The sequence below is a fragment of the Nerophis ophidion genome, linkage group LG03, assembly GCF_033978795.1.
Source record: "Nerophis ophidion isolate RoL-2023_Sa linkage group LG03, RoL_Noph_v1.0, whole genome shotgun sequence".
NCBI lineage: Eukaryota > Metazoa > Chordata > Actinopteri > Syngnathiformes > Syngnathidae > Nerophis > Nerophis ophidion.
Genome location: NC_084613.1, coordinates 31,812,663 through 31,838,794, shown reverse-complemented (window position 1 = coordinate 31,838,794; position 26,132 = coordinate 31,812,663). Strand labels below are relative to the sequence as shown.

The following is a 26,132-nucleotide window of genomic DNA, read 5'->3' as shown; positions in this document are numbered from 1 at the left end:
ATTCAATGCAGTTAATCGCGATTAATCAGAGAAATAGTGCGATTAACTTCGATTAAAAATTTTTTATCGTTGCCCAGCCCTAGGTCTACCACATCATTTTATCTGGCCCACCTTATTTAAAGTGGCCCACCACGACATCCCACTGGGGTGAGTTTTCCTTGCCCTTATGTGGGCTCTACCAAAGATGTTGTTGTGGTTTGTGTAGGCCTTTGAGACACTGGTGATTTAGGGCTATATAAATAAACATTGATTTTAGGTATCACACCTCATTATTTAACTTGGTCTGCCACATCATTTTAGGTGACCCAACTCATTATTCAAGGTGGTCTGCCAGATCATTTTACGTGGCCCACCTCATTATTTCGAGTTCTAGCACTTTATTTAATGTGGCCTATCACATCATACCACCTCTTTCAAGTGGCTTACCACAATATTTTATGTGGCCCACCACATTTGTGTCCCGCCTCGTTATTCTTTGTGGCCCGCCACTTGATTTTTTGTGGCCCACCTCGTTATTCGGCGTGGTCAGCCACACCATTTAAGTGGCCCTCCTAGGGCTGCAATAGTTGTGATGTGGCCCTCCAAAAGGAGTTTGACACTGGCGTTCTGGAGGTCCTTATGTGTTAGCCTAGTGTACGGACTTTCATCATGTTGTGTAAATAGAAATGATGACAATAACAATTGCAATACTTGTGCGTGCAGGCGAGCCATCATGGCCGACGTGGACCCGGACACCCTGCTGGAGTGGCTCCAGATGGGTCAAGGCGACGAGCGCGATATGCAGCTCATCGCTCTGGAGCAGCTCTGCATGCTGTTGCTCATGTCTGACAATGTGGACCGCTGCTTCGAGACGTAAGTACGCCGACGCCGCCTCCGCCTCCGCCTCATGGTCTACTTCAACCTCGCCCTTTTGCAGGTGTCCTCCTCGGACCTTCCTGCCTGCACTGTGCAAGATCTTTCTGGACGAGAGCGCTCCAGACAACGTGCTGGAAGTGACGGCCCGCGCCATCACCTACTACCTGGATGTGTCTGCGGAATGCACCCGCAGGATTGTGGGCGTGGACGGCGCTATCAAAGCGCTCTGCAGCCGCCTGGTAGTGGTGGAGCTCAACAACAGGACCAGTAGAGACCTGGCCGAGCAGTGTGTCAAGGTTCGGCTGGCAAATGTCACACAATCCCTGCCGCTGCGGGCGGGGTAAGTCATATGACTATGTTTGCCCTAGGTTCTGGAGTTGATCTGTACCCGCGAATCCGGCGCCGTTTTTGAGGCGGGTGGCCTGAACTGCGTGCTGAGCTTCATCCGAGACAGCGGCCATCTGGTGCACAAAGACACGCTGCACTCAGCAATGGCGGTGGTGTCACGCCTGTGCAGCAAGATGGAGCCCCAGGACTCATCTCTAGAGACCTGCGTGGAGTCTCTCTCAAGCCTCCTCAAGCACGAAGACCACCAGGTAGCCCACATATGACACGTGGCAGTGCAGTCCTTTACGTGCGCCTCTTGTGTTTCAGGTGTCAGACGGGGCTCTGCGCTGCTTCGCTTCATTGGCCGACCGCTTCACCCGCCGGGGAGTGGACCCCGCCCCTTTGGCTAAACACGGCCTGGCAGAGGAGCTGCTGTCCCGCATGGCGGCCGCCGGTGGTGTTGCTTCGGGCCCTTCGTCGGCCTGTAAGCCCGGCCGCACGTTGACGGGCGCTGCCCCGTCAGCGCCTGACTCCAAAGTTAGCAACCAGGTGTCCACCATCGTCAGCCTCCTGTCCACACTGTGCAGAGGCTCGCCAGTCGTCACGCACGTAGGTCACGCACCTCCTAAAGCGGTCGTCCCGCTGCTGATTATTCCCTCCTGTCCGCAGGACCTGCTGCGCTCCGCTCTGCCCAACTCCATGGAGTCTGCTCTGGGAGGGGATGAGCGCTGCGTGCTGGACACCATGCGGCTAGTGGACCTGCTGCTGGTGCTGCTCTTCGAGGGCCGCAAAGCCCTGCCCAAATCCACAGCGGGCTCCTCCAGTCGCATCCCGTGTCTGCGGCGCCTGGACAGCTCAGGAGAAAGATCCCACCGACAGCTCATCGACTGTATCCGCAGCAAAGACACGGACGCCCTCATCGACGCCATCGACACGGGAGGTAAAAGCTGTCGTCATGGCGATGCACATTGATGGCTAGAATTTTGTAAACATTCATCACATATTTGTATTGATGTAACAACACAAGTCAATGATGCTACAAATGCTGTAGAGCAGGGCCAGTCAACCCGTGGCCCTCAGGGTTGACACCATAGTGGCCCGTGAGCTCTTGAGACCTTTTTTTAGCAAGCTCCTGTTGTACAGAGAAACTTGGTCCACTTGAAACACTTTGACATTTGACCCTTGCTAGCAAACACTGGGGTCATATACACACCTGAGCCGTTTCTCTGGGTAGCGCTTTAAGTCCTCTACTTTTTGTCAGTTATGTGATGAATGGAAGTAGGGTGTTTACTTGAGATACACTATTGGTGTTCCTCTTTGTTTCATCCTTTTTCCTCATGTGCTTTCAGCCTTCGAGGTGAACTTCATGGACGACGTTGGTCAGACGCTGCTCAACTGGGCGTCGGCCTTCGGCACACAGGAAATGGTGAGCGCGGTCCCTGAGAGGTAAAAGTCCAGTGTTGACGTTTGCATCTGTGCCTCTCAGGTGGAGTTCTTGTGCGAGCGGGGTGCTGACGTCAACAGAGGTCAGAGGTCGTCCTCACTACATTACGCCGCCTGTTTCGGACGGCCCCAAGTAGCAAAGGTAAGACTCGTCCGTACCCCTTTTGAATCCGCAGCCCGGGCTTGAAATGTCTCCTCCTGCCCGCAGACGCTGCTGAGGCACGGCGCCAACCCTGACCTGAGGGATGAGGACGGAAAGACGCCCCTGGACAAGGCCCGGGAGCGGGGCCACAGTGAAGTGGTGGCCATACTGCAGTCTCCTGGTCAGTCTGTGTGTGTCTGTGTGTGTGTGTGTGTGTGTGTGTGTGTGTGTGTGTGTGAGTGTGAGTGAGGTGCTGGCAGGTAGTGATACCAGAGTGTGTGTGTGTGTGTGTGTGTGTGTGTGTGTGTGTGTGTGTGTGTGTGTGTGTGTGTGTGTGTGTGTGTGTGTGTGTGTGTGTGTGTGTGTGTGTGTGTGTGTGTGTGTGTGTGTGTGTGTGTGTGTGTGTGTGTGTCAGGAGACTGGATGTGTCCTGTCAACAAAGGTGAGGACAAGAAGAAGAAAGACCTAAACAAGGAGGAAGAAGAAGTAGGCGAGCCCAAAGGAGATCCAGAAATGGCTCCCATCTACCTGAAGAGACTTCTGCCTGTTTTTGCACAAACCTTTCAGCAAACCATGCTGCCTTCTATCAGGTGACCTCACCAGCTCGCTCCTTGGACTCATCTGCACGCTGCTTTGCCTAACATACCTGCGTGTGTGTGTCTAGGAAAGCCAGTCTGGCTCTGATCCGCAAGATGGTCCACTACAGCAGTGAGCTGCTGCTGAAGGAAGTGTGCGATGGCGAGATGGGTCACAACCTGCCCACGGTCCTGGTGGAGATCAGCGCCACCGTGCTGGATCAGGAAGTAAGTGACCACAAGCCACCTCAGATGTCGCATAGATCCCCAATCAAGTCTGTGTGTTTGTCAGGACGATGACGACGGACACCTCCTGGCCCTGCAGATCATCAGAGATCTAGTGGACAAAGGAGGAGATGTCTTCCTGGACCAGCTTGCTCGCTTGGGCGTCATCAACAAAGTGTCCACGCTGGCTGGACCCGCGTCGGACGACGAAAACGAGGACGAGGTCAAACCGGAGAAGGTGTGTGACAGCTTGCCGATATATACGATATCTCGATAGAGCTTTGAATATGACCGTGACCCTGCAGGAGGAGGAGGTGCAGGAGGATGCAAGGGAGGTCCTGCAGGGGAAACCCTACCACTGGCGAGACTGGTCCATCATCAGGGGGCGGGACTGCCTTTACATCTGGTCGGATGCCGCTGCCCTGGAACTTTCAAATGGCTCCAACGGATGGTTCCGCTTCATCCTGGATGGGAAGTTGGCCACCATGTACTCCAGTGGCAGTCCTGAGGGGGGGTCTGATAGCTCCGGTAACACACACACACACACACACACACACACACACACACACGCCACCTCTGTTCTCCCTTTGATGATTAGTCCCCTCTTGTGTGGCGCATCTACAGAGTCCCGGAGTGAGTTCTTGGAGAAGCTTCAGCGTGCCAGGAGCCAGGTGAAACCTGTAACGTCCAGTCAGCCCATCCTGTCCAGTCTGGGTGCCACCAAGCTGACCGTGGGTAACTGGTCTCTGACGTGCCTGAAGGACGGCGAGATCGCCATCCACAACTCGGACGGCCAGCAGGCCACCATCTTGAAGGAGGACCTGCCGGGCTTCGTGTTCGAGTCCAACAGAGGAACCAAACACTCGTTCACTGCGGAGACGTCTCTGGGTGAGTTCTTGGATCTCGCCCTACGAAGTGGCTTGAGAAGACTTCAACCTTTTGCGCTCTCGCTGTCTCCCTAGGCTCTGAGTTTGTGACAGGATGGACAGGGAAGCGAGGGCGCAAGCTGAAGTCCAAGCTGGAAAAGACCAAACAGAAAGTCAAGAGCATGGCCAGGGAGCTCTATGATGACCATTTCAAAGCTGTGGAGAGCATGCCCAGGGGGGTGGTGGTCACCCTGAGGAATATCGCCACACAGCTGGAGTCCTCCTGGGAACTGCACACCAACAGACAGGTCTGTACCCACCTCCACCACCGGGGAGCAGTACTAGAAGTCAGACTTTGACAAGAAATGCTCTGTGTTGTCAGTGTGGAGAAGGGGAGAACACGTGGAGGGACTTGATGAAGACGGCCCTTGAGAACCTCATTGTGGTGCTGAAAGACGAGAACACTATTTCTCCTTATGAGATGTGCAGCAGTGGTCTGGTGCAGGCGCTCTTCACCGTGCTCAACAACGTAAGTCCTCTTACTCCCTCACACACACACTGCCTCTCACACCTCCTCCTGTACATCTTTAGAGCGTGGACCTGGACCTGAAACATGATTGTAAGCCTTTAATGGAGAGGATCAATGTCTTCAAGGCAGCTTTCAGCGAAAATGAAGATGATGAAAGGTGAAAACCTCTTAATTTCGGTCAAAGCTGAAAACAGCCCTTTATACACCTTGTCTAAAGCGCACACCTGTCCACTATACGCGTCGTCTAAAGCGCACACCTGTCCACTACACGCCTCGTCTAAAGCGCACACCTGTCCCCTACACGCCTCGTCTAAAGCGCACACCTGTCCCCTACACGCCTCGTCTAAAGCGCACACCTGTCCCCTACACGCCTCGTCTAAAGCGCACGCCTGTCCCCTACACGCCTCGTCTAAAGCGCACGCCTGTCCCCTACACGCCTCGTCTAAAGCGCACGCCTGTCCCCTACACGCCTCGTCTAAAGCGCACGCCTGTCCCCTACACGCCTCGTCTAAAGCGCACGCCTGTCCCCTACACGCCTCGTCTAAAGCGCACGCCTGTCCCCTACACGCCTCGTCTAAAGCGCACGCCTGTCCCCTACACGCCTCGTCTAAAGCGCACGCCTGTCCCCTACAAGCCTCGTCTAAAGCGCACACCTGTCCCCTACAAGCCTCGTCTAAAGCGCACACCTGTCCCCTACAAGCCTCGTCTAAAGCGCACACCTGTCCCCCGCACGCCTCGTCTAAAGCGCACACCTGTCCCCCGCACGCCTCGTCTAAAGCGCACACCTGTCCCCCGCACGCCTCGTCTAAAGCGCACACCTGTCCCCCGCACGCCTCGTCTAAAGCGCACACCTGTCCCCCGCACGCCTCGTCTAAAGCGCACACCTGTCCCCCGCACGCCTCGTCTAAAGCGCACACCTGTCCCCCGCACGCCTCGTCTAAAGCGCACACCTGTCCCCCGCACGCCTCGTCTAAAGCGCACACCTGTCCCCCGCACGCCTCGTCTAAAGCGCACACCTGTCCCCCGCACGCCTCGTCTAAAGCGCACACCTGTGCCCCGCACGCCTCGTCTAAAGCGCACACCTGTGCCCCGCACGCCTCGTCTAAAGCGCACACCTGTGCCCCGCACGCCTCGTCTAAAGCGCACACCTGTGCCCCGCACGCCTCGTCTAAAGCGCACACCTGTGCCCCGCACGCCTCGTCTAAAGCGCACACCTGTGCCCCGCACGCCTCGTCTAAAGCGCACACCTGTGCCCCGCACGCCTCGTCTAAAGCGCACACCTGTCCCCCGCACGCCTCGTCTAAAGCGCACACCTGTCCCCCGCACGCCTCGTCTAAAGCGCACACCTGTCCCCCGCACGCCTCGTCTAAAGCGCACACCTGTCCCCCGCACGCCTCGTCTAAAGCGCACACCTGTCCCCCGCACGCCTCGTCTAAAGCGCACACCTGTCCCCCGCACGCCTCGTCTAAAGCGCACACCTGTCCCCCGCACGCCTCGTCTAAAGCGCACACCTGTCCCCCGCACGCCTCGTCTAAAGCGCACACCTGTCCCCCGCACGCCTCGTCTAAAGCGCACACCTGTCCCCCGCACGCCTCGTCTAAAGCGCACACCTGTCCCCCGCACGCCTCGTCTAAAGCGCACACCTGTCCCCCACACGCCTCGTCTAAAGCGCACACCTGTCCCCCACACGCCTCGTCTAAAGCGCACACCTGTCCCCCACACGCCTCGTCTAAAGCGCACACCTGTCCCCCACACGCCTCGTCTAAAGCGCACACCTGTCCAATACACGCCTCGTCTAAAGCGCACACCTGTCCAATACACGCCTCGTCTAAAGCGCACACCTGTCCAATACACGCCTCGTCTAAAGCGCACACCTGTCCAATACACGCCTCGTCTAAAGCGCACACCTGTCCAATACACGCCTCGTCTAAAGCGCACACCTGTCCAATACACGCCTTGTCTAAAGCGCACACCTGTCATTGACACACCTTTTATACACATGTGTGTTTGTGTGTGTGTGCGCGCACGCGCAGTCGACCAGCTATTGCCTTAATCCGTAAGCTGATCGCTGTCCTGGAGTCCATCGAGCGCCTTCCCCTGCACCTGTACGACACTCCCGGCTCCTCCTACAACCTCCAAGTGAGTTGCATATGACTCCTTAGCCGAAAGCCCGCTCTTTATTACCAATTTCGCATAGATCCTGACAAGGAGGCTACGTTTTCGCCTGGAGCGAGCACCCGGCGAGACGGCTCTGATTGACCGCACGGGGCGCATGCTGAAGATGGAGCCTCTGGCCACTGTGGAGTCATTGGAGCAGTACCTGCTGAAGATGGTCAGCTGAGCGCACCCGTAGCCCAATGTCCTACAGTTTGAAACGAACCGTGTCCTTGTGTCGCAGGTGGCCAAGCAATGGTACGACTTTGAGCGCTCCTCCTTCGTCTTTGTCAGGAAGCTGCGAGAAGGACAGACCTTCACCTTCAGACACCAACACGACTTTGACGAGAACGGCATCATCTACTGGGTTGGCACCAACGCCAAGTAAGTTCTCTCTTTGTCTTTAAGTGTGTGTGTGCCAACGTGACTCACTCCTGCGGCCTTCAGGACGGCCTATGAGTGGGTCAACCCAGCCGCCTACGGCCTGGTGGTGGTGACGTCATCAGAGGGACGGAACCTCCCTTACGGCCGTTTGGAGGACATCTTGAGTCGGGATAGCTCCGCCCTCAACTGTCACACCAACGACGACAAGAACGCGTGGTTTGCTGTGGACCTGGGCCTGTGGGTCATCCCCTCGGCGTACACGTTGAGACATGCCAGGTTAGGACTGCATTGTGACATACTGTCTTCTCCAAAGAACCAACCGACAAAAATACATTTTATGTCAAATGTAGATATCAGTTTTGACTTGTGCCCGGGTGTCCAAAGTGTGGCCCAGGGCCCATTGGCGGTTTGCAGCTCATTTTCTAACAGCCCAAGGCACACTCATTAGCATTTTAACATTAGCATGCTAGCTTTTTGGCTAACTTTGCAGGTATACACCTTAGCATCAAGTACTTTATTTGACGAATGATACCTGTTTATGAGCTTATTATGTAGGTATTGTTGCGCGCAACCACTCTTCTCAGGGAATGAAACACTGGTCACTCCCAAGTTATTTTGGATGACATATATTGAGTAAAAAGGACCCCTGAGACAGAACAGTACTTGACCAAGTTTTGCTAAAGCTTTAGGAGAACAGCCCTTACAACGCAATACCAGCATCAGCAAGAAGAGGTGTAAAAATAAGACAAAAGGTGTTAACTCTTATAGTGAGAAGGTAGGTAATTCAACAGGTATACACCTCAGTGTCATATATTTTGGTATTTCACCAATGTTGATTAGAAGCTTGCTAATTTTTTTAGCAGGTATACACCTCAGTTTCATGTATTTGTCTTAAACGAATGCTAACAGTTAACATAGTGCTTGTCGACATGCTAGCTTTTTAGCTCGTTTTGCTCATATTTGTTTGCTAACTGTTAGCATTTCTGTACGATTTTGGCTCCTCAGGACAAGGTGAAACAGAAATTGCATTTTTTAGTTCTTTTGGGGGGGGGGGGTCTCTAAATTGTACTGGTTTTAAAGGTGAAAAGTAGCAAAATGGCCCCCGCGTCATTTGATGAGTCAGTCTTCGGCCCTCAGTGGAAGGTGTTTGGCCACCCCTGGAATAATGAAGTGAAAGAACAGTAAAATCAAGTCTTCCTGCAGGGGTTATGGTCGCTCTGCTTTGAGGAACTGGGTGTTCCAAGCATCCAAAGATGGTCAGAACTGGACCACGTTGTACACACACGTTGACGACTGCAGCCTGAATGAACCCGGGTAATTGATACATCTAATCTTTTCAGCCTGCCCCCATCCTACAGACTTAAATTTTGCGGTGTGCAGGTCGACGGCCACGTGGCCTCTGGACCCATCCAAAGACGAGAAACATGGCTGGAGACACATCCGGATCAAGCAAATGGGCAAGAACGCCAGCGCCCAGACCCACTACCTGTCCTTGTCGGGTCTGGAGCTCTACGGCACCGTCACGTCTGTGTGTGAGGACCAGCTTGGTGAGTGCACACCCGCAGCTCTTCTTGTTACCACCACATCTGCTGACTCTGCAACCTCCCAGGTAAAGCCGTGAAGGAAGCGGAGGCCAATCTCCGCCGCCAGCGCCGCCTCTTTCGCTCCCAGGTGATGAAGTACATTGTCCCCGGAGCGCGGGTAGTCCGCGGCATTGACTGGAAGTGGCGTGACCAGGACGGCAACCCGGCCGGCGAGGGCACCGTCACTGGAGAGGCCCATAACGGTAAGACGTGCAGATGGGGGGGAAGGGCATGCCCGTGTCACATGATCACAAGGAGCCGTTACAGGAAGCCACGTCTCTTCGTCGTCGTCTTCTCCAGTCTGGTCCTCTTCCTCAGTGCTGTTATGAATAAGGCTTTGTCACAAATGTTCTCTTTTGTGTGTGTGTGCGCGTGTGTGTGTGTCTGTCTCCTCCACACTGGACCAAAGCAGCGTCTCATGTTGCCTTACCACTGGGGTGCCCAAACTTTTTTTTCTGACTGACTTTTTTCTCCAAAGAACTTGAAAACATAAATGCTGAGGAGCCAAAGCTGAACTAAAATCCTAAAAATTTGCACCCTGGCCGGTTGGCGTCAAGTAACAGAAGGTATATGAGCAAAATGAGTTCAAAATAGCGTGCTGAAAGTGTACCCAGCTAACATTAGTGTGCAACAAGTATGACTATATATTTACCAAGTAATAACATTTTTGATGCTGAGGTGTATACCCACTAAATTAATTAAGAATCTAGCATGCTAACTGTATCTCAAGTACTAAAATACATCACTGAGGTGTGTACCTGAAAAATGTTTAAAATGCTAGCCTGCTAAAGTTAGCGTGCATTCAGTACCATATAAGACTGAGGTGTATACCTACAAAATTAGCTTTAAAAAGCTAGAATGCAAACAGATATTCACTGAGTAACAAAATATTTGACGCTAAGGTGTATAACTGCAAAATTAGCAAAAAAGTTAGCATGTTAATATTGCCAACGGTTATGCTACGGGCTTGTTGAAAAAATAAGCTACCGGACGCATTTTAGACATCCCCGATGTCTGGCACGCTTGGTCCAGTGTGCGTCTCTGTCTCCGCCTCTCTCTCGCTGTCGCCGCCTCTCTGCCGGGTCTCTGACATCCATCCGTGCGTCTCCTCCTATCTCTCTGTCCATCCAGGCTGGATTGATGTAACCTGGGATGCCGGCGGCTCTAACTCTTACCGTATGGGCGCCGAAGGGAAGTTTGACCTCAAGCTTGCTCCAGGGTACGACCCTGAGTCGGCTGCCACAGCGCCGTCACCCAAACCTGTCTCATCCGCTGTTTCAGGCCCCGCCTTCTCCACGGTGGGACCCTCCCCGACCCCGGCAGCCAGTGGCGGCACCACCACCACTTCGTCCTCGCAGCAGCAGTCATGGAGCAGTCTGGTGAAAAATAACTGCCCAGACAAGGGCGGGGCCTCGTCGCTGGGCGGAGCCAGCTCCTCCAGCAGGAAGGGCAGCAGCAGCTCCGTCTGCAGCGTAGCCTCCTCCTCCGACATCAGCCTCAGCTCCTCAGGAGGGCTGCGGCCGGACAAGAGGGTTGAGGGGCTGCTGCTGGACCAGGGCTGCGGGGTGGGCGGAGTCACGGGAGGCGGGGCGGGCTGCGAGGGCCTGCAGCAGGAACCCATCGTTGTGCTGTCCTCCGCTATGGAGGGCGGCTCAGCGTCCAGCTCGAGCACCATCACTGCAGACGCCCCCGGCGAGGACGGCCGGAACAAAGATCCATCTGCCGACCCAGCGACCGCCATCTCCATGGGCCTGGTGAGCGTAAGCTCGCCCGACGTAAGCTCGGTGTCCGAGTCCCCGAGCAAGGACGCGCCTTCCCAGAGGCCTTTGTGCTCGGCCGCCAACACCCGCCTGTCGGTCAGTTCCCTGCTGGCGGCCGGCGCCCCAATGAGCTCCAGCGCTAGCGTGCCAAACCTGTCCTCGCGCGAGGCCAGTCTGATGGAGTCCTTTGTGCGGCGCGCTCCCAACATGTCGCGCACCAACGCCACGAACAACATGAACCTGAGCCGCAGCAGCAGCGACAACAACACCAACACGCTGGGCAGGAACGTCCTGAGCACAGCCAGTAAGTCACATAACCGCCGTCATAATAATCATCATCATCACTATCTGATCTTTGTTGCAGCGTCTCCGCTCATGGGCGCTCAGAGCTTCCCTAACCTCACCACCACCGGCACTACCTCCACTGTCACCATGTCCACCTCCATCGTCACCAGCAGCAACAACGTCGCCACGGCAACCACCGGCCTGTCGGTGGGACAGTTGCTCAGCAACACTTTGACCACCAGCCTGACGTCCACGTCCAGCGAGAGCGACACGGGGCAAGAGGCAGAGTTTTCTCTCTACGGTGAGTGATATCCATTTTAGCTGTAAATAACAATAAATAACCTCTCGGTTCTGATTCGACATGATTCTGCCGACACGCACACAGAAGTCCTGTTGGTGCCCTCAAACAATCAGAAATCACAACAATCTTAAACTATAACAAGCATTTTGCAACAATAACAAATGTTTAAAAGAAGTAAAATCCACTTCGATGTAACATCAACAAAGGAGGAGAAGAAAGGGGGCGTGTGTATGCGTGTGCGCGCTCTTCTCCGTTGTGAAATAAGTCTGCTTTGGCATATTTTTCCTGAGAAGTCCGATCTCATCACAATTACAACTTGCTGAGGCAGGAAGCCTGCTTAGTCCATAATTATGACCGCCATTTTTTTGGACTCCACAGCGATTCCCTCCTTCCCACACGTCTGTTTTCTCTTTGAGAGCCAAATTGAGTTGTCAAAAAGGACAAACATAAAAGGATCACACGCAGAAGTGAGGAGTCGTAGGGGGTTGTGCCTCCTCAGCAACAATGCTGCACCCTGCTTTTTGCCTACAGGCGTGACACAGAATAAATGAATGAACCGACAAAGTTGGCACACCAAAGCATATTTGGCCCCATCAAAAACTTCACAAATGGAGGGGTTCAGACAAAAAGAAAACTTTACATTTTTGATGGATTCTCAAATTAGGGATTGACTTTGAGTTGGAGTAAATAAAAATCCCAATTTGGATGTGAATCAATTTTTTTGTAGCACCCATAATTAGTATAATACAGTTGTAAGTTATCTATATTACTATTATATTGTGGTAGTAACTATATTACAACTGTAATTGATATAGTACCAAAAATAGTTATGTCAGTATTAATGATGCTGTAGTAACATTATATACAATAGTAATAGTAATTGAACTATTACTATTCACTACAAATATTTAGTATAAAACAGTTTTAATACTTTAGTGATAATTATGATATAGTAGGAGTGATAATTATAATACAAAAGTAATTATAATATTAGGTAGTAGTATATATATGATTAATTATAATGCAGTAGTAATGAAAATTACAATACAGTACTATATTAACTAATACAATAGTTTTTGATTGTCGTAGCGATAATAAATATAATACAATATTAAGTGGTAGTAATTACAATAAAGTACAAATTTATTTTACCCTATAGTCGTCATACAGTAGTACTACTGTAATTTGTGGTGTATAAGCAGCAACCACTAAATTTTAAAAGTTAAAAATAAATGTTTACATATATAAGCGCATCAGAATATAAGTCGCAGATATAAACGTTGTGAAATGAGTAGGGTTGGGTATCGTTTGAATTCGAACGATTCCGATTCCTGTTGATTCTCGATTCCGATTCTTCTTGTACCATGCCGGGATCAATGTGTTTGCCAGGTAGTCCCTGAAGGTGGTAAGTATTTTGGGTTGAGAGTTTTCACCATATCCCTGCACACATAAACAAACATGTAATGTTGCTGTTACTGTTTAGCCCAGTATCAATTAGCTTAGCTCTAACGTTATTGCTTAACTAACCTAAATGTTGCAGATTCCACCTCTGAAAAGGGATGCAGTCTTTTGACTATGTGTGCAGTGACCTTTCTGTGGCACTCTTCCGTCTGTGGCACCGACATCTTCCCCATTACCGCTACGGTGAACGGAGTACGCTGAGCACATCGCGGAGCCTGGCTAGCAGGTTGTAAATTGTCTATGAAAAAATACGCGGGATAATTTGTTAGCTGCCTCAACATTGGCGCAAAACACATTATTGCATATATATTGTTTTACTTACCGGATTCCAACTGCAGTGCAGTCACCGAGGTGCCAGGCTGGGCGTCGGAGCCAGAGGAAGAGGAAGAGGCAGAGGAGGACGGTCGGCGCAGCGCGTCGAAGACGGGACACGCATTTATTTGTACTCCATGAACTCGGAGGTGCTTCATCATGTTCGACGTGCACCCTCCTAATTACGAAACAGTCCTGTCGCACGTGTTGCATTTCGCGGGTATTTCATTTTTTTTAGTAAAATAAAGCCACACTTTCGACCGCAGACGCTCGGCTACGTATGCTCGGCTATGCTAAGACTTCCGGCGGTGGGCGCTTCTTCGTTGGTGTTCAGCTGCTTTTTCTTCCGGTCGGCGGACTTATTTTTTTCCGGTCGGCGGACTGGGAATCGAAACTAGAAATCGAAATTTAAACTTTTGAACGATTCCGGGAGAATCGGAAAGTTAGTCCTGGTTCCAATCGATACTCGATACCCAACCCTAGAAATTAGTTATTTACACAGAAATATTCTGTAAATATTCGAAGACCTCTATGAAGAAAACAAGACAAAGACCCAGATTTCTCTCGCCCGGACGCAGGTCACCAGGGCCCTCCTCTGGAGCCAGGCCAGGAGGTGGGGCACGATGGCGAGCCCCTTGTGGCCGGGCCTGTTCCAATGTGGCCCAACCGGGCACAGCCCGAAGAGGCAACGTGTTTCCCCCCTCCAATGGGCTCACCACCCATAGCAGGGGCCAAAGAGGTCGGGTGCGATGTGAGCTGGGCGGAAGCCGAAGGCAGGGCACTTGGCGGTCCAATCCTCGGCTACATAAGCTAGTTCTTGGGACTCGGAACGTCACCACCCTGGAGGGGGAAGGAGAGTGAGCTAGTGCGCGAGGTAGAGAAGTTACGGCTGGATATAGTCGGACTAACGTCAACGCACAGCAAAGGCTCTGGAACCAGTTCTCTCGAGAGGGGCTGGACTCTCTTCCACACTGTCGTTGCCGGCAGTGAGAGACGACAGGTTGGGGTGGCAATTCTTGTTGCCCCCCGGCTCAAAACCTGCACGTTGGAGTTCAACCCAGTGGACGAGAGGGTAGCCTTCCTCCGCTTTCGAGTGGGGGGATGGGTCCTGACTGTTGTTTATGCTTACGCACCAAACAGCAGAGTACCCACCCTTTTTGGATACACTCGAGGGAGTACTGGAAAGTGCTCCCCCGGGTGATTCCCTTGTCCTACCGGGACACTTCAACGCTCATGTTGGCAACGACAGTGAAACCTGGAGAGGCGTGATTGGGAAGAATGGCCGCCCGAATCTGAACCCAAGTGGTGTTTTGTTATTGGACTTTTGTGCTCATCACAGATTGTCCATAACGAAAACCATGTTCAAACATAAAGGTGTTCATATGTGCACTTAGCACCAGGACATCCTAGACCGCGGTTCCATGATTGACCTTTGTAGTTGTGTAATCGGACTTGCGGCCTCATGTTTTGGACACTCGGGTGAAGAGGGGCAGAGCTTTCTACCGATCACCACCTGGTGGTGAGTTTGCTGCGATGGTGGGGGAGCATGCCGGACAGACCTGGCAGGCCCAAACGCATTGTGAGTGTCTGCTGGGAAAGAGAGAGTTTCAATTGCCACTTCTGGAAGAACTTTGAACGACTGGACCATGTTCCGCACCTCTATTGTCGAGGTGGCTGATTGGAGCTGTGGCCGCAAGGTAGTTGGTGCCTGTCGTGGCGGTAATCCTAGAACCCGTTGGTGGACACCGGCATTGAGGGATGCCATCAAGCTGAAGAGTCCTATTGGGTTCTTTTGGCTCATAGGACTCTGGAGGCAGCAGACAGGTACCGACAGGCCAAGCGGCGTGCCACTTCAGCGGTCACGGAGACAAAAACTCGGACATGGGAGGAGCTCGGGGAAGCCATGGAAAACAACTTCCGGACAGCTTCGAAGCAATTCTGGATCACCATCCGCCGCCTCAGGAAGGGGAAGCAGTGCACTATCAACACCCTGTATGGTGCGGATGGTGTTCTGCTTACCTTGACTGCGGATGTTGTGGATCGGTGGAGGGAATACTTCGAAGACCTCCTCAACCCCACCAACACGTCTTCCTATGAGGAAGCAGTGCCTGGGGAATCTATGGTGGGCTCTCCTATTTCTGGGGCTGAGGTTGCCGAGGTAGTTAAAAAGCTCCTCGGTGGCAAATTCCCGGGGGGGGATGAGATCCACCCGGACTTCCTTAAGGCTCTGGATGCTGGGGGCTGTCTTGGTTGACAAGACTCTGCAGCATCGCGTGGACATCGCGGGCGGTACCTCTGGATTGTCAAACCGGGTGTTGATTTCTCTCTTTAAGAAGGGGAACCGGAGGGTGTGTTCCAACTATCATGGGATCACACTCCTCAGCCTTCCTGGTAAGGTTTATTCAGGTGTACTGGGGAGGAGGCTACGCCGGATAGTCGAACCTCTGATTCAGGAGGAATAGTGTTGTTTTCGTCCTGGTCGTGGAACTGTGTACCAGCTTTATACTCTCGGTAGGGTCCTTGAGGGTGCATGGGAGTTTGCCCAACCAGTCTACATGTGCTTTGTGGATTTGGAGAAGGCATTCGACCGTGTCCCTCGGGAAGTCCTGTGGGGAGTGCTCAGAGAGTATGAGGCTGAGCCGAAAGGGAAAGCTCTCAATCTACCGGTCGAGTGACGTTCCCATCCTCACCTGTGGTCATGAGCTTTGGGTTATGACCGAAAGGAAAATATCACTGGTACAAGCGGCCGAAATGAGTTTCCTCCGCCGGGTGGCGGGGCTCCCCTTTAGAGAGAGTGTGAGAAGCTCTGCCATCCTGCGGGAGCTCAAAGTAAAGCCGCTGCTCCTCCACATTGAGAGGAGCCAGATGAGGTGGTTCGGGCATCTGGTCAGGATGCCACCCGAACACCTCCCTAGGGAGGTGTTTAGGGCACGTCCAACCGATAGGAGGCCACGGGGAAGACCCAGGACATGTTGAGAAGACTATGTCTCCTGGCTGGCCTGGGATTGCTTCGGGATCCCCCGAGAAGAACTGGAGGAAGTGGCTGGCGAGAGCAAAGTCTGGGCTTCCCCTCTTAGGCTACTGCCCCCGCGACCTGACCTTGGATAAGCGTTAGAAGATGGATGGATGGATATTCTGTAAATGTTTATTTACATACCTTAATTGTTTCCAAACGGTGTCTGTAACACGGTAGTAAAACGGCTGATTAAACACAACCGAAGTCATGGTCATGGTCATGTGCAAGCGAGCTCTCCAATCAGCTAAACCGACTCAATAATTCCACGGTGACGTTTTTGAAAATTTACTGAGTAACTTGCGAAACTGAAACAATAGAAAATGTCATTGTAAGTTAATAATATTAACATGGACACTCGTAAACGTGTTAGCTTATTAGGTAATGCTAACCACGCTAGCTTGATTACATTACGATAGCACGTACAAATATGCATGAAAACACTCCTACAGACATCACATATGGGACGGTATAGTAAGAAAGAATTGTTTTAGTTATATTTTAAAACCTACAAACATTGCTTGGAGCGATGAATGAAAATACATACAGGCAAAAACGCTATGGACTGACAGAATACAAAAGGCATTGGTATTTCTGGTTAAAAACTAGAGACAGAAGGGCACTGCACCACCTGCAGTGAGCAAACTCGTCCAAAAGATGGCGCCAGAGCATAAACAATAACACTTTTTCAGTGTCCGTCTGTTTTATGGCAACTCTTTGAACACCAAACATTATGGAAGTTAATAAAGACAAATCTGTTAAGTAGCTGCACCGTTTTTAAAAGGCACAGGGTTCGTCCCTTGTGACTCTATTTTCTCATGCTCTATGCCGCCGCAGACTTCCTGGACAGCTGCCGCGCTAACACTCTATTGGCCGAGCTGGACGACGAAGAGGACCTACCTGAGCCCGACGATGACGACGACGAGAACGAGGACGATAACCAGGAGGACCAGGAATACGAGGAGGTGCTGGTAAGGACCAGGCTTGTGTTGGCGAGCGCAGCAGAAGCAGGAATTGACGGTGCTTTGCTGCAGGAGGAGGAGGAGTATGAAACCAAAGGAGGTCGCAGGAGGACTTGGGACGACGACTTTGTACTGAAGAGACAGTTTTCGGCCCTGGTCCCTGCCTTTGACCCCCGACCCGGCAGAACCAATGTACAGCAAACCACCGACCTGGAAATCCCTTCCCCAGGTCAGCGCCCGGCCAAACCTTTGAACCCTGAGTCTGGTAACTTGTATTCATTGGCTGTGTCAGCAGGGACCCCACGCTCAGAAGTGCAGGAGGAAGTGGAGTGTGCTCCGTCTCCTCACCTGGCCCTCACGCTCAAGGTAGACCCTCGGATGGGTCACAGAGTTCACCTGTCCATGGAGTAACAGAGGTGTGTGCAGGTCGCGGGGCTGGGGACCACGCGGGAGGTGGAGCTTCCTCTGTCCAACTACAAGTCCACGATCTTCTTCTACGTCCAGCGACTGCTGCAGCTCTCCTGCAACGGCGCCGTCAAGACGGACAAACTGCGCCGCATCTGGGAGCCCACTTACACGTGAGATGCGCTTACACGGCGTCTGCGGGGGCAGGCGTGTGCGGTATTGACTTCCGGCTGTTTGTCCTTGGTAGGATCATGTACAAGGAGCAAAAGGATGGCAGCAAGAAGAAGGAGAGCGACAAATTGGTGAGGACTCGCACACGTCTACAAGTACGAGGCCGAGTGTTGATGTGCTGTGTCTGCAGGACTTTTGTGAACACGGCGGTCCGAGTCCCGGCTCGCCCTTGTCCAATCAGAGCAGCGATATCCTGGGCTGCAGCAAGGAGGCGGCACAGGCTAAGGCGGGCTGCGGTCTGAACGCTTGCGGTGTGGAGGATGTCCTGCAGCTGCTGCGAATCCTCTACGTCATCGGCGGAGACGCCGCCTCCAACGCACGCACGTTGCAGGAGGGTGAGGACCTGCGACGCGCCTCGTCTTCTCCATGCACTTGTGTCACCACGCCCCTTTTTGTCTGCGCAGACGAGCTGCAGTTCAACGCGGCTCCAGAAGACTTCACCAGCAAGAAGGTCACCACCAAGATCCTTCAGCAGATTGAGGTGTGTCCACGGTCCACCGCCATCTTGGTTCTGCTCTGCTCTTGCCTAACTCTTGATCCCCCCAGGAGCCTCTAGCGTTGGCGAGTGGCGCACTTCCTGACTGGTGTGAACAGCTGACGTCCAAGTGTCCTTTCCTCATCCCCTTTGAGACCCGCCAGCTGTTCTTCACCTGCACCGCCTTTGGAGCCTCCAGGTGAGGACCTGATGCCATCATGTGACCGGTCACATGTGACCATCCTTTTGACCCGGCGTGTGGGCAGGGCCATCGTTTGGCTGCAGAACCGGCGCGAGGCCACCATGGAGCGCTCCAGGCCCTCCACCACGGTGCGCCGGGACGATCCCGGAGACTTCAGGGTGGGCCGCCTCAAACACGAGCGCGTCAAGGTGCCGCGGGGAGACCCCATGATGGAGTGGGCAGAGTCCGTCATGCAGGTCCACGCTGACAGGAAGTCCGTGCTGGAGGTGAGCGGTCGCCAGTGCAAAAAGCTGTCTGCTTTTTCCTCTGACTCTTTGGCGTGTAAACGTGCGTTTAGGTGGAGTTTCAGGGTGAGGAAGGAACCGGCCTGGGACCAACGCTGGAGTTCTACGCCTTGCTGGCCGCACAGTTTCAGAGGACATCACTGGGGATCTGGTTGTGTGACGACGACTTTCCAGACGACGAGTCACGACAGGTGAGAAGGCACTGGTTTGCATTATTGATGCCAAGAAGGTCTGCATGTGTCCTCACCTCTCAATGTTTGTGTCAGGTGGACCTGGGCGGCGGCTTGAAGCCTCCTGGTTTCTACGTGCAGCGTTCCTGCGGCCTCTTCCCAGCGCCTTTCCCTCAGGACAGCGAGGAGCTGGAGCGCATCACCAAGCTCTTCCACTTCCTGGGCGTGTTCCTGGCCAAGTGCATCCAGGACAACCGACTGGTGGACCTCCCCGTGTCTCAGCCCTTCTTCAAGTTGCTGTGCATGGGGGACATTAAGTCCAACATGAGCAAGCTGCTCTACTCGCCGCGCGGCCATGATGGCGAGCGTCCGCCAACGTCGGACGTGCGCTCGGAAGCGTCCACCGAGGAGAGCCAGGATACGTACTCCGTGGGCAGCTTTGACGAGGACTCAAAGTCCGAGTTCATCATGGACCCCCCAAAGCCCAAACCTCCGGCCTGGTACCACGGCATCCTCACCTGGGACGACTTTCAGCTAGTCAACCCACACAGGTGAGACAACGGCCTGATGGCGGCGCTCGCAGGGTAATAACCGCATCTCCTCCTGCAGGGCCAGCTTCCTGAAGGAGGTCAAGGAGCTGGTGGTGAAAAGGAGGCAGATCCTGGCCAGCAAAGTTCTGTCCGAAGACGAGAAGAACACCAGACTGCAGGACCTAATGCTGAGGAACCCTTTGGGCTCTGGACCCCCCCTCAGCATTGAAGACCTGGGGTGAGAAGACACCTGATTGGTGGAGACCACCAAGAAGGGGCGGGGCTTGACTTACGCGTCTGTCCTCCATGTCCAGGTTGAACTTCCAGTTCTGTCCGTCTTCCAAAGTCCACGGCTTCTCGGCAGTTGATCTCAAACCCAACGGCGACGACGAGGTAAGACACCGATTTGGCATTGAACCTGGTATCCATGGTAACCACAGTGCTGATGCTGCAAAGATGGTGACCATGGAAAACGCCGAGGACTATGTGGAGTTGATGTTTGACTTCTGCATGCACACGGGCATCCAGAAGCAGATGGAGGCTTTCAGAGGTAAGTGTGCGTGCGCACACACACACACACACACACACACACACACACACACACGTCCTCATGTCCTCGCCGCTCCTCAGAGGGCTTCAATCGAGTGTTCCCCATGGAGAAGTTGAGCTCCTTCAGCCACAGGGAGGTGCAGATGATCCTATGTGGGAACCAATCACCTTCGTGGACTGCTGACGACATCATCAACTACACAGAGCCAAAGCTGGGTTACACCAGAGACAGGTGACCCCAACCCCCCATGGCCGCTGTGTTCTCACCTCTGCCGCTATCTAACTCGCGTTTGCGTCCGCAGCCCTGGCTTCCTGCGATTCGTGCGAGTCTTGTGCGGGATGTCATCGGACGAACGCAAAGCCTTCCTGCAGTTCACCACTGGCTGCTCCACGCTACCCCCGGGGGGGCTGGCCAATCTGCACCCCCGCCTCACCATCGTCAGAAAGGTAAGGACGGCATGTGTCTGGTGCGTCTCATCGCTGGCTCCTCCCCCCTTGACAGGTGGATGCAACGGACTCCAGCTACCCGTCGGTCAACACGTGCGTTCACTACCTGAAGCTTCCCGAGTATTCCTCTGAGGACATCATGAGGGAGCGTCTTCTGGCCGCCACCATGGAGAAAGGCTTTCACCTCAACTGACCTGTTGGGGTGGAGCCTCTTCCTCACCACGTCCACTTCATCCTCCTCACCTATCTGGTGCGTGTGTGTGTGCGTGTGTGTGTGTGTGTGTGTGTGCGTTTCATTTTCAGTTTGTTTAAGTGTGTGTGTGCGTGCGCGGTTGTTTCCAGAGACACAAACACTGGTCATGTGCAAGGCACATCTCAAGAGTCACTTCCTGTATTTTCTTTGTATATTATAAACATTTATTTAACTCAAGTTGCAGTTTCAACTCGACAGATATTTTCAAATGTGTTTGCTCCGACAAAAAAAGATCATTAAAATGTTTGCAAAGTAGCAAGAAGCAGCACTGGTTTTCTTTGGAGGGAAGCCACCAGGTGGCGACAAATCCAAACAAGCTTTCCCACTCATGGCGCAAAAAAAACCACCAAAAGCCAACACAATCTGCTCACTGAACTTTGTGGATGTCAAAAATGTCCACGTACAGCACACAATTCATAATGACACCCATTTAAATCCATTGCAATGCATGATGGGAAAAATATAAAACACTGATTACAAAACATTGAGATTGTCATGTAAGTAAACAAGGTAGGAAGTGAACCTGCACATTAATTATATCAATTATTCAGACTCTGGGGAATGAAGGTGTTTGATGTTTTTTGCTGCTAACTTAAGCACAACATTAAAGGCCTACTGAAATGAGATTTTCTTATTTAAACAGGGATAGCAAGTCCATTATGTGTCATACTTGATCATTTCGTGATATTGCCATATTTTTGATGAAAGGATTTAGTAAAGAACATCCACGATAAAGTTCGCAGCTGGAGAAAAGCCCTGCCTCTACCGGAAGTCGCAGATGATGACGTCACATGTTAAGGGCTCCTCATATTATCACATTGATTTTAATGGGAGCCTCCAACAAAAACAGCTATTCAGACCGAGAAAACGACAATTTCCCCATTAATTTGAGCGAGGATGAAAGATTTGTGTTTGAGGATATTGATAGCGACGGACTTGGGAAGAAAAAAAAACGCGATTGCAATCGCGTTGCATTGAGACGGATTCATATGTTTTTAGAGACATTTACTAGTATAATTCTGGGAAATCCCTTATCTTTCTATTGTGTTGCTAGTGTCTTAGTGAGTTTAACTGTACCTGATAGTCGGAAGTGTACGTCCACGGCCGGGTGTTGACGCGCAGTGTCTCGGGGAAGTCGACGGCAGCTGTATGGACTGCACAAGCTCAGCTGATATCCGGTAAGAGGCGACTTTTTAACCACAATTTTCTCACCGAAACCTGCTGGTTGACATGTAGTCGGGATCCATGTCCGCTGTGATCCATACTAAAGTTTCACCTTCGTGAATTTTAAACAAGGAATCACCGTGTGTTTGTGTGGCTAAAGGTTAAAGCTTCCCAACTCCGTCTTTCTACTTTGACTTCTCCAATATTAATTGAACAAATTGCAAAAAGTTCAGCAACACAGATGTCCAAAATATTGTGTAATTATGCCGTTAAAGCAGACGACTTTTAGCTGTGTGTGTGTGTGTACGCAGCGCTCATATTCATAACAGCCAGTGACATCACGCGTACACGTCATCATTACGCGACGTTTTCAAGAAAAAAGTCCCGGGAAATTTAAAATTGCAATTTAGTAAACTAAAAAGGCCGTATTGGCATGTGTTGCAACGTTAACACTTCATGATTGATGTATAAACTATCAGACTTGGGTAGTGGTGGGTTTCAGTAGGCCTTTAAGACATGTCGGTCCATCTCTACTGCAAAATAAAAGCACGTCAGCCGTCCGCCATCTTGTCGAGAGCTGTGAGCGGCGCCAGAACGCTGCTCCTGTTGGTCTCCACAATGTGTCCATTCTGGACCATCTCATCCAAGATGAGGTGGACTCGGTCCAGGTTGAACATAATCTGACAAGGCCCCGAGTCGAGGAAGGTCAACTGGCATTTTGAGTGACGTGATGGGTCATGTGACCAGGAAGGATACGTCCAGTTCGCTCTGTGGGACACAAAACAGAAAGTCAAAGACGTCCGAGAAAGCCACCTTTGCCTCATGACTGGAAACTCACCACCCGGCTGAAGTATTTATCCAGAACTTCCACAAAGTTCTGCAGGAGCTCATAGACGGACAGCTCATTCTGCAGAGGGCGATACTTTCAGGCTTTGTGCTTAGCAATGCTAGTAACGAGGATGCGCAGCCCACCTCGTCGTCTGTGACACCTGCCACAATGTAGAGGGCGGCGTACTGGCGGAACACCAGTTTGAAGTCCTTGTACTCCACAAAGGAACACTGGCAAGGAGACAGCGTTACACACAGCATCCAGCTAGACAGGAAGTGGGTGTGTCAGGGGTTCACCTGGTCTCGCCCGCGGCTCAGACAGCAGCGGACCGCGTCAGTCTCCAGGGCCGTGCGCTGGCTAAGCTTGAGCGGCTGGTAGTACCTGCATAGACGAGTCTGACCCTGGCGGTTCACCATCAGGATGAAAGTGATCATCCTCTCGCTGGATGTTATCTCACTTCCTGTTAGGCGTCCAGCTTTGCAGTGCTCCTGGGGTTTTAGTCCAAGAGACAGAATCCACAATTAAATGTTCCAGAAATTTCCAGAGTACTCACAAAATCGCGTTTACGGCTCCAAACAAAAACCCGTAGGCCACAGTACTTCCTTTTACAAGTGTCACTCAAGACCACCGCTTAATTTTACCTGGCACTTTACATCATTAATTGTGGCCCGCCACATCATTTAAATTGGCCCTTCACATCATTGCGGATCGCCATATCATTTCAGGTAGCCCTTCTCATCATTTAACGAGGCGCCTCACATCATTTATGTTGGCCCGCCACGTCATTAACATGGCCCTTCATATTATTGTGGCCGGCCACATTTTATGTGGCTCTTCACATTTATTGTGGCCCGCCATATATAATGTGGGCATTCACATTTATTGTTGTCCTTCACATCATTGTGACCCCCCACATCATTTTATGTGGCTCTTCACATTTATTGTGGCCCGCCATATATCATGTGGGCATTCACATTTATTGTTGTCTTTCACATCATTGTGACCCGCCACATCTTTGTGTGGCTCTTCACATTTATTGTGGCCCACTATATACAATGTAGCCATTCACATTTGTTTTCCTTCACATCATTGTGACCCGCCACATCATTGTATGTGGTCCTTCACATTTAAGGTAGCCCACCATGTAATTTAATTTTGCCCTTTACATCATTTATTGTGGCCCTTCACATTTATCGTGGCCGTTCACATCATTTGCGGCCCATCAAATCATGTATTGTGGCTCGCAGAAGCCTCTAAATGTGTCCATGTTTTTTAATCGTTTCTTACAAAATGCCTTCCTTCCATTTTGACAGAAAAAAATAAATGTACTGCATGCACTAACATATATTTGTATCCAATATTGTCTAATGTATCAAGTATCATACATTACAAATGTGTTATGTTACAATATGTGATAGACTTATAATTTAAGTTATCCATTAAATTGTACACTGTAAAAAATGTTATGGAAAAAAAACTGGGCTATTCAGTAACATGAATTTTACAGTAAAAAAACCCCTCATGATTCCATCCATTCATTTTCTACCGCTTATTCCATTTTGGGGTCGCTGACGCCTATCTCAGCTACAATCGGGCGGAAGGCGGAGTACACCCGATTGTTTTTATTTACACTAATACGCCGTATAAACAACCATAGAAATTATGAAAAAGTGACAAAACCTCATAGTAGAAAGCAGTGTCACTATTTTCCATAAACAGTAATGCACCGTGAAAACAACCAAACATATTTTATGGTGAAAAAACTGACCACTTTGTTGCCAGAATTTTACCATTTACAGTAATATGTTGATAGGCAACACTAAAATTGGCCCTCGTGTGTGAATGTGAGTGTGAATGTTGTCTGTCTATCTGTGTTGGCCCTGTGATGAGGTGGCGACTTGTCCAGGGTGTACACTGCCTTCCGCCCAAATGCAGCAAATAAAGGCTCCAGCACCCCCTGCGAACTCGAAAGGGACAAGCGGTAGGAAATGGATGAATGGATGTTGTAAAAATAACACTAAATTCTATAATACAATTGAGCTTCCAGTCTAAATCTTCTTCCAAGATGGCGCCACTGTCGTGGCTGCTGTTGGCAGGAGCTCTGTGCTCTTGTGTCATCCTTTTGTGTTTCCCCCTTGTTTTCACGTGTTATTATAATAAATATATATATATATATATATACACACATCTTTTGGTCCTGGGACCCTTTGGGACTATGTGACAAGGGGTGGCACTTTCGTGACCTCTGCGGTGCTTTTTGTGGACTTCTGAATCTTCCTCCCGGGAACCTTTTGGCCATGGAGACCAGCCGCTGGGACTCTGCTACACTAGAGTCAGTTTGGAGAGACAGGGCTGTGGAATTGGCACTGAGCGCCGGGATGGACAAGCTTTACAGTGTCTTGGCTGAATGAGCAAGTATTGAACACCTCAGTCTTCTTGGACATATCCTCGCTCATCCATGCGGACTGGACACTGGCAGAGAGTAGGTTGGCGGCCGAAAGTGGAGTTGGCTCTCTTGGTTGCTTTGTTGGGTCTGCTCCTGTCTCTGGCCATACTCTCCCCACCCCAGCAGACGATGGTGTGGAACACCACAGAGGCCACCACAGTGTATATTTTTATTTTACTTTTTATTCATAGCTGTATGTAGAAGTGGCTGGTTGTATCAGCTCCGCTGCTTTGTCTTTCATGTCCTTTGTTTTCTTTGATGTTTGATTTGATGTTTCCCTCTTACACACATGTAAGAGGGATGTGTACTATGGCTATGAGATGTTTGTTTTTTTCCCTTGGCCTCAGTCTGGACGCCTTCTCCAGGGGCCCAGGCTTAGACCAATTTTTTCTTCTTCTTTTTTTCTCCCATCCCCCCCCCCACTTGTTTACCTGTATTTCACCTTTTTTGTAAGGGGCGCCGTAAGTCAGCAGACCCGTCAGCGATCCTGTTCTGTCTCCCTGTAATGTTTATCTGATCTTGAATGTAATTGTGCTGAAAATGTTAATTTTCCTGAAGGAATAAATAACTATCCATCTATCGAACTATCTAAATACTTTTGGAAGTATGTCAACAAAATACTATGAAATACATAGGAAAATGTGTAATACCATGAAGTAAATCCTTAAACATAGTTATTAAATTACTCACTAATTCAGTTGGCCCTCTCAGAGCACCAACTGCCGTGTGGCCCTCAATGAAACTGAACATTACCACAACGAACAAGTACCTCGATGGACGCAAAGATTGTCAACTTACTGTCCGCCGCAGATCACATCGGCTAGTTTTATCAGAAGATATCGTTGTAATCGAGAGTTACTAAGCGAGCCGAGTGTACTGTTTTGCTAACACGGCTCGACTGCGTATGCCATGATCGCTCTGTCCCGGTGCGTTCAAAGTATAAAAAGAGTAGGACGTCTGTTTTTTCATG

The 26,132-nt window shown here is 51.2% G+C and overlaps 2 protein-coding genes across 2 annotated transcripts in view; one reads left to right on the top strand and one right to left on the bottom strand.

Annotated features, from left to right (window-relative positions):
* The window catches only part of hectd1 (HECT domain containing 1), a 29,546-nt gene extending 8,561 nt beyond the window's left edge, over positions 1-20,985 (top strand). The window contains 41 exon segments of the mRNA XM_061894840.1: positions 703-852; positions 917-1,151; positions 1,224-1,451; positions 1,510-1,791; positions 1,852-2,122; positions 2,532-2,608; positions 2,669-2,767; positions 2,834-2,948; positions 3,183-3,357; positions 3,432-3,570; positions 3,635-3,805; positions 3,873-4,095; positions 4,192-4,455; positions 4,530-4,741; positions 4,816-4,962; positions 5,025-5,119; positions 6,996-7,101; positions 7,160-7,294; positions 7,361-7,500; positions 7,564-7,776; positions 8,704-8,814; positions 8,881-9,047; positions 9,110-9,286; positions 10,215-11,147; positions 11,208-11,429; positions 17,053-17,406; positions 17,473-17,543; positions 17,604-17,755; positions 17,830-17,882; positions 17,885-18,148; positions 18,218-18,294; positions 18,360-18,487; positions 18,555-18,756; positions 18,828-18,965; positions 19,041-19,495; positions 19,554-19,712; positions 19,789-19,867; positions 19,931-20,024; positions 20,105-20,255; positions 20,326-20,470; positions 20,526-20,985. Coding sequence (XP_061750824.1) covers positions 713-852; positions 917-1,151; positions 1,224-1,451; positions 1,510-1,791; positions 1,852-2,122; positions 2,532-2,608; positions 2,669-2,767; positions 2,834-2,948; positions 3,183-3,357; positions 3,432-3,570; positions 3,635-3,805; positions 3,873-4,095; positions 4,192-4,455; positions 4,530-4,741; positions 4,816-4,962; positions 5,025-5,119; positions 6,996-7,101; positions 7,160-7,294; positions 7,361-7,500; positions 7,564-7,776; positions 8,704-8,814; positions 8,881-9,047; positions 9,110-9,286; positions 10,215-11,147; positions 11,208-11,429; positions 17,053-17,406; positions 17,473-17,543; positions 17,604-17,755; positions 17,830-17,882; positions 17,885-18,148; positions 18,218-18,294; positions 18,360-18,487; positions 18,555-18,756; positions 18,828-18,965; positions 19,041-19,495; positions 19,554-19,712; positions 19,789-19,867; positions 19,931-20,024; positions 20,105-20,255; positions 20,326-20,470; positions 20,526-20,663 — 7,737 coding nt within the window. The 5' untranslated portion in view covers positions 703-712 and the 3' untranslated portion in view covers positions 20,664-20,985.
* On the bottom strand, positions 20,865-26,119 carry ap4s1 (adaptor related protein complex 4 subunit sigma 1). The gene is made up of 6 exons (XM_061894961.1): positions 25,961-26,119; positions 23,013-23,204; positions 22,860-22,946; positions 22,726-22,794; positions 22,644-22,655; positions 20,865-22,567 (listed from the first exon to the last, which is right to left on the bottom strand). Exons 2-6 carry the CDS (start codon positions 23,148-23,150, stop codon positions 22,439-22,441), a joined length of 435 nt encoding a protein of 144 aa, XP_061750945.1. The 5' UTR covers positions 23,151-23,204; positions 25,961-26,119; the 3' UTR covers positions 20,865-22,438.
* Between the last annotated feature and the right edge of the window lie 13 nt (positions 26,120-26,132).

Coding starts and splice junctions, on each gene's coding strand:
- ap4s1 (XM_061894961.1), bottom strand. CDS start 23,150: ATGATCACTTTCATCCTGATGGTGAACCGCCAGGGTCAGACTCGTCTA. Junction 22,947..23,012: donor TGAGCCGCGGGCGAGACCAG/GTGAACCCCTGA, acceptor TCTCCTTGCCAG/TGTTCCTTTGTGGAGTACAA. Junction 22,795..22,859: donor CAGGTGTCACAGACGACGAG/GTGGGCTGCGCA, acceptor CGCCCTCTGCAG/AATGAGCTGTCCGTCTATGA.